This window comes from Frieseomelitta varia, unplaced genomic scaffold (genome assembly GCF_011392965.1).
Source record: "Frieseomelitta varia isolate USP_RPSP 00005682 unplaced genomic scaffold, Fvar_1.2 scaffold_747, whole genome shotgun sequence".
Lineage (NCBI taxonomy): Eukaryota > Metazoa > Arthropoda > Insecta > Hymenoptera > Apidae > Frieseomelitta > Frieseomelitta varia.
Genome location: NW_025110531.1, coordinates 85,019 through 92,616, shown reverse-complemented (window position 1 = coordinate 92,616; position 7,598 = coordinate 85,019). Strand labels below are relative to the sequence as shown.

General features: G+C 41.1%; 1 protein-coding gene across 2 annotated transcripts; it reads left to right on the top strand.

Annotated features, from left to right (window-relative positions):
- Positions 1-663: 663 nt before the first annotated feature.
- LOC122535625 lies at positions 664-5,757 on the top strand. Of its 2 annotated transcripts, none has more exons than XR_006308224.1 (3): positions 664-962; positions 4,702-5,216; positions 5,289-5,757. XR_006308224.1 is itself a non-coding variant. In XM_043667320.1 (3 exons), exons 1-3 carry the CDS (start codon positions 943-945, stop codon positions 5,412-5,414), a joined length of 396 nt encoding a protein of 131 aa, XP_043523255.1. In that variant the 5' UTR covers positions 664-942; the 3' UTR covers positions 5,415-5,757. The 2 variants fall into 2 exon arrangements, 1 of the variants encoding a protein (XP_043523255.1); XM_043667320.1 differs by having other exon boundaries at positions 4,967-5,216.
- Positions 5,758-7,598: the final 1,841 nt, after the last annotated feature.

The window sequence follows — 7,598 nt, the reverse complement described above, 5'->3', positions numbered from 1 at the left end:
ACCGCAACTACACGTACGTGAAGTATTCGTTGATTAAACATGCAGAAGTTTGCAGTTCATTGCCCGATGAAGTTAATTGAATCGCCGGCCACATTAAAAATTCCACGCTTAGGTGTGTCGCGCGTACAATCTTTCAACCGGATCGTCAAATCGCAAAACATTTTATGAATTTTTCAAACCACCTGGGGGTGTTCCCCTCGATGTCGCTCTGTTTGTTCGTAAACATTTTTGCACCTTTGCCCACTCTCCCCCTCCCCCTCCTCCTCCCCCCACCTATCCCATCATTTTTTTTTTTTTTCACCGAGCGTAATTAAAAAGCGTGCGTTTACTTTTCCCTCGCGCCGTTCTCGATGGCCATTACGCCACGTGCACGACGCCACTTCACGCGCTCGCGATACGCGTTATCGAATTTGTTGTCGAAAACCGTATCAATTGTTCTCGCATAAATGTTCGATTTCGTTTCCGCCCTTTGCTACTGTTACCTCTTTTATTTTTTTTATTTTTTTTTTCATCCGCTCTCCATCCACTTCGCGATTGTTACGTCTCCCCTTTGAATTTGTTTGTTCGTACGCGCCCTCCTCCTCCTCCGCCTGGTCCTCGTAGCATCTCGTTTTTGAAAATGGCACCAGTTCGACTCACGCGAGTGCAGCGCTGATCGAACGATCGTGTGCAAATCATGGGAATTTCTGACCTCGTTTTCCACCTCCGGCCTCATGTGCTTCGCGATCGTTATCGTTGCCATTTTTCTTTCGTTCGTCAGAGGGTTCGTTTGGTTCTATTATCGGACAGCGAGTAAATGATAAGTAAAAGGATCGTGAATATATATATTTGCAATTCGTGCGTTAATTGTGTGTGTTATTTAGAGTGTACCAGTGGACATAATGTAACGAAGTTGGAAACTATAATATTATGTATTATGTCTTATGACGACAACGAATTGAAATGAGTAAGAAGGATAAACGGTAAACAATGAATAAAATCATTCCCTTTCTTCCTTCCTTTTATCTTGCAATTTCGTTTCCTTTTTTTGACAGAGTGTCGATAAAATTTTTATTTGCACTCAAATAATTGTCTACGTTTTGTCTCAATCTTCGATGTCATCGGGGTACTGAGAACTGATAACAATTTAGTTTTTTAGCGTTCATCACTACGCGAAACACGTGTGAAATGTAAAATACAAGATCAAACATCCTGAATTTTAGTAACGTAACATAAATTATACCAACGGCCATCCATAGTTAATTACGCCCGCGCGAGTGATATTCTTCTTTTCATCCCCGAGTAATGCAAACATGCAGTTACGCTTTTTACAATTTCGGCCGACAGAAATTCTCGACTGTTTTATGTTTTATGTTTATCGACATTTGCACAATAAATGAATTGATGTTCTTGTCGTTCGGTAAACAGACAATAACGGAGTTATAATCCATCGGATGTGTTTTCGTCTTTTTTTTTTTGATCTATTCCGGGGAGTCGCGAATTGGATAGATGAAAAAAGGTTGGTTTTCAAACCGCGCGGAATTAACTGTTAACTGAAATATTTTTGCCATGGAGGTTCGCAAACACGAATTGGAACGCTGGTGCAAATTAGTGCGAAATTAATATTTAATGCGACGTGACGTCAGCAAACGTTGCCCGGCGCAGTTTTTCCGTTTACCTCACGCGAGTCGAATTCAGAGTAAATAGCGCCGGATATAATACCGACGTTCTGTTTTGTCTTGTTTATTTCTGCCCGATCGTTACACGAACGTTTACGCGCACGCGATTATAATTATTCAGACGAACGTGAATGAAACGCGGGACAAAGTGTTCCGTTGAATATCTTTCGTCGTTCCATATACCGAGTCTCTATACGTCGAAAAACAGGAGGGAAATCAGGCGCTTTTAATCGCTAGCTTCTCGCCGGGCGAGTATATCCAACCGTGAAACTCCCTTTTACAAAATTCATCGCTTGTATTTCCAAGATACCGTTACAGCGAGATACCACGTAAATTTTATTTATATTGCAATTCGTATCGACCTTCGACCCGCAAAGATGGAATTGTTTATGAATAAATTACCATCCGTCGATGATGAACGCGCCGAAACTTTAAAGTCGGACATTGACAGGATGTTCGGCTGTCAATATCTAATAAAAGAAATCAACGTGAATTTCAACGTAAATTAACAAACACGGTGAAAAATCCAATTGAAACGCGAACGCGTTAACTGAGCCAAACTGAGAGTTTCTTCCATTCTGTAACGAAATGTTATTAATAATTAATTAAAGTTTAGTACGCGAGCTGTCAAACGTGCAAAGCAAATAATTTTGCAATTATCGAAAGTATAAAGAATTTCTCGCGATTATTTCGTTCAATAATAACAGTGATGTTTCTTTAAATATCGTAGGTATAAACTTGTATCAATCCTCCGAACAGTTGATTAATTTAGCCGTTCCTTGCCTCGGTCGAAAGTATCCCCCCCACCAGAAACTCATCAGTGTCGAAACACGATCAACCATTTATTTCCCGCCGCCCTTTCTAACGAGATTAAATTAAATGAAATTGTCAAGCTTGTACACTTGCACGGGACCCTGGGTCTCGACGATTCCGTAAAGTACTAAAGGATGATCGATTTATTAGCGAATGGCACGGCTGATTTGTGGGACCGCGTGCGTAAGCAATGCCGATTCAGCAAACATCAGAGCGTGCGAATGATTAACTAAGCTTGGCGTGGCGGGGGTGTCATGCAAATAGGCATTATATATTCCTAGTTCATTGGGGACCGATCATTAATATTTGCGCCTCCATGGCTGCTGCCCCCTCTCCCACATGTGGCTTTCAGAGGCACGTATGTTATTACCGATTGTTAATGTGCGTGGCATTATTTATACGTGTGTATACACCGTATGCCCTCCTCGCTCTCACTCTCTCTCTCTCTCGCTCTCTGTTTCTCTCTCTGCGCTGTGAAATCGATAAGGATAAAGCCCCTGGTGCAGGTCGATAGCTTTGGATTAACAGTAACCGATTTATCCATTTGTCGCGCGTCTCTTTCCCGCCGAATTCGAGATCCCACGCGCATCGACGATACTTTCGATCGCGATTCCAATCCCCCTGATTAATCAAAGTCAAATTTGCGAATTTTAACGGGCAAGTTCACCCGTTTACAGATTTCATGATTCGCCCGATGGCTCGGTTGGTTTCGCTAATTTCTAATTGCTTTTGTCGTAACACGATGCGGCAGAGGTGTTGTCGAACGAACGATCGAATTTCTTTTTTCAATTAATTCACCTGCGAGGATGACGTGATACGTTTGAACTAAAGTCAGAAAGCTAAATCATCATATTTCAATCGTGGTGTACGAATATACTTGAATGGAGAACAGTTGAATTTGAAGGATGAAGGAAAAAGAGTCAAAAGGTTGGTGCAGGTGGTTCAAGAATATTTAAAAATTCCAGAAGAATAAATTCAAGCTCGAAGTAAGTTCTACGTACAGACTTGAAAAGGATGTTCTGTTAAACGTGACTGACATCAATTCTAGATCCTCTCGTATTTCAACGTGCCATCGTCTATTTAAACGTACGTACGTACGGTCAACTGGATGGTAGAAATGAGGGACGTGCAAAGTTAAAAATTCAGAAATTGAAGCCAAGTTCATGAAAGCGGGGAATGAGACTTAGGAGGGGCGGAGAACGAGGACGAAATAAAGCAGAGGATAGTTGACAGCTTTATTAGGATGGCTATTCACTCGGTTGATAAATCTTTTAGAAATTTCAAGCTTCGACCGGTTCATAATTTAATGACGTTTGATTATTCAGTTCAGTTGCGGAGTGAAGGAATTGTGCCTCAACTTCTAATTAGATTTCGCCTTTTACGGAGCAATTTCAGCTGAAGCTGCGACTGAAGTGTATATCTCGAACTGTCTTGGCTGACAATTGTCTCTGCTCTCGTTCAAATAATCTCTACTCGTCGCAGTGGACCGAAGATCAAGTGTTACCATCAAAATTAGATTCCGTAGCCGTCCGCCTCGAATCTCCGCGTTACGGGGCCAGGATGAGGACCGGAGTATATACATATATATATGTATAGCTCTAAACTGATTCCTCCGCGAGTTCATGCAAAATGCCGGGATCTGATGCAATTTAGAGTAGCTGCTCGCGAGTCGAAATTCGCGCGCAAATGTTTCGGAATAATCTGTGCGCCTCTGGTACACCCGTGTATTGCGATGCAACTTATCGTTCCACATGCGGTTCCGGTGCATTGCGCTCCCCCGAAACTTCTCCTCTACCCTCCACGAAATATCTTTGTACCTCGCCGTGTCTAGATTTCTCGCCGAAGGATTTTTCGATAACGGCGAGAAACGAAATCAACTCTTGCGTTCTTGAATTTTAGTAAAAGAAAGAAACTGGGCAAAGGCTAGACTTTAATCGACAGCGTGGCTATATTTCGATGAGAAGAATATCCAAATTTGTCGACAGTGTTAAATCCTGTACTTTTGAAATTTAGCGAATGGTCAGACTCGAAAAACATTCTCAGATTCCCGATCGACGACGAGAATAATTTAGATGTCTGAATAATTCTAGCATATTTGTGAATATTTCAAGTATGAAATATCCATAATTATACGTGTATTAATATTCCATACATGGAACATCGTTGCAAAATGCATTATATTAATAATTAGGAAAATATGCTAATTATGAATGATACATTAATTTTGAAGGAGCAAGTTCTACCAACAATGATGCTGTTTGTACGAGGCATTATATATGATGCGATATTTAACACATTCGATGTGTCGTCGCGATTAACTCGTGTCACGCAAACCAAGTACCCTCGTTGCAAATTAAATCGATCAAAGATTGAAGTTTATTCGTCGATCGTTTCGGTTGGACGAAATTGAGTTGAAACTTCAAAGGAAACTTTGAACTATTTTACGCCGAGGTGACAATTGATTAAATTACAATAATTAATGAATCATCCTACAGTGAATGTCCGTGCACGAGTACCTATATTGATAGAAATCTCAGAACACGTGTAAGAGCACGAAACTTCAACCAAGATCCAACAAAGCACACTTTAGCTCCGGTAGTTCGATCTCTATTGAAGCAAGCGAGACACTGTATTCACAATGTAACTGCATCGATCGATCCTGCCATTCGATGCTTTAACCTTCGACCACTCTACATCATAGAATCTACTCTCTTCCTCTGTTTGAGATATTATATCTTTCTACGGGTAAGTCTTCCCTTTAATTCAATGACTACATCTATCAGAGAAATTGTAATTAAAAATATACGAAATTTTTAGAAATGTATAAGACTTTCCAGTTCTTGTGTCAATTTCACGGAATGGAATATCGAGAAATGGACAGACAAACTTGCGCATACCCAAAGTCCAAACCTAACGCTGTTAAATCAAACTCTGTACTATTAATTGCGAATTTATAAATTATAATTAAAGATATACGAGCTTTGAAAAATCTACAAAATTTTCCAGTTCTTGTGTCAATTTCACGGAATGGAATATCGAAAAGTGAACAGACAAACTTGCGCATACCCAAAGTCCAAATCTAACGCTGTTAAATCAAACTCTGTACTATTAATTGCGAATTTATAAATTATAATTAAAGATATACGAGCTTTGAAAAATCTACAAAATTTTCCAGTTCTTGTGTCAATTTCACGGAATGGAATATCGAGAAGTGAACAGACAAACTTGCGCATACCCGAAGTCCAAACCTAACGCTGTTAAATCAAACTCTGTACTACTAATTGCGAATTTATATATTAAATTATAATTGAGAATATACGAACTTTTAAAAATCTACCAAATTTTCCAGTTCTTGTCAATTTCACAGAATAGAATATTGAGAAATGAATAAACTTGCACATACCCAAAGTCCAAACCTAACCGCTGTTAAATCAAACTCTGTACTACTAATTGCGAATTTATATATTAAATTATAATTGAGAATATACGAACTTCTAGCAATCTATCAAATTTTCCAGTTCTTGTGTCAATTTCACGATGTGTCAATCAAACCAAAGTCTATGCTATTAATTGCGAATTTATATATTAAAAGGAATATTGTACACGATCCTTTGGTTTCACCAGTTTGTTCGTTCATATTACACGTCACGAATCATCGTATGACGTCGTTTTCACGGCGTGCTTGTTGCCCAGAGCCCGTGAAATACTCGAAGCGATCGAAAAGGCACGACGGATGCAGGAACATGAACGGGACACCGCGTCCCCGTCGAGGATGATCCTCGCAGCTAGCTCCGTGGCTAATGAGATTAAACCGGCCTGGATTCTGGTTGTGTAACTCGAACGGACGTACGCTTGTCAACGTTGCCAATGGCGTTGCATGTTTCGTTCGAGGGAAAACTCGCTGGTGCGCGGCACAGCGCGGGTGAGGGTATGATGGGGAGTAGAGGAGGATGGTGGATACAGCCCGGATAAAAGTGGAAAGATTAAAATGGCCGTCGCCTGGCTTAATGAGACGGCCGGTTGTTTCGCGGCGCGGTAGTCACACAGGTAGCCGGTTCGCGGTATTAATGAAATCAATACCGACACTGGATAACGATCGGCCGGTAGCTGCCGCCTGGCTAAAATAATTCGTCTCTCGTTCTTTCGCGCTGTTCTCGCGCGGCCAATAAACTGGCAATTAGCGGAAATTTCAACGTAGAACCGCGCGGCAGGAAGAATTGCCTACTGTGCGTGTCTCGCGCATTGTCGAAGGAAAGAGGAGAAAGCGAGAGAGAGAGAGAGAAAGAGAGAGACAGAGAAAAGAAACGAAGACGAGCAACCGTTTTGTCCCGATGATACGCCCGGTTGCCGAGTGTGCCTTTGATAAAAAATTGCCGTAAAAAGACGCGCAAGGATATTCACGCTGCGGTGATGCTTCTTGAGTTGTTGCTCGGTAATCGATCTTCTCTTGGATGCACGCTTTTTCTGATGGGAAATCCTGCCAAGCGCGATTGCCTGAACGTTGGCTCTTTTTTCTTTGTTTTCTTTTTTTTTTTTTTCTACAGAAATCTCCGGCGTTCTTTGTTCTCTTTCAATCGTGTTACGTCAATTTTGATGGCAATTGTAATTTTTTTGCGTATTTCAAGCACTCCTCGAGGGACCATTCCACCGGCGTTTTTATGCGCAGAATAGAATTTCTTTTTTCAACAATTTATCCACTCTTTCTTCATTTCTTTAATATCAACCAACAATTGGAACGCATTAATGGGAGGTACGAAGAATTAAAATGTGCAAGATGTGTTTATCGAAATGACAATTTTCTAATTTCAAGAGGACGCAATATGAGAAGGTATTTGGTAGAGAACGTATTTGGAGAAGGGAGGAAATTCTAGCTGACGAGTCGCCAACATGTAAAAACTTCCCCTTCCCTGAATGCTTCTGGTGAAATTCCCTCGTAAAAAGAGTCCGTGCGTATTAATGAAATAAAGGGGAATATCATTACGAGTCGGACATATTAATATCTCTCGTGACGTCTGCCAATTAGGCGCGTCCCGGCGAGAGAAAGGCACTCGGGGTAAGGGAATGGTCAAGAGTGGCCGTAGCAGGCGGCCTGATTAAGGCAATATTAGTAGTTGCAATTAAGCCGCG

Coding starts and splice junctions, on each gene's coding strand:
- LOC122535625 (XM_043667320.1), top strand. CDS start 943: ATGAGTAAGAAGGATAAACG. Junction 963..4,966: donor ATGAGTAAGAAGGATAAACG/GTAAACAATGAA, acceptor ATCATCCTACAG/TGAATGTCCGTGCACGAGTA. Junction 5,217..5,288: donor GATATTATATCTTTCTACGG/GTAAGTCTTCCC, acceptor CGAAATTTTTAG/AAATGTATAAGACTTTCCAG.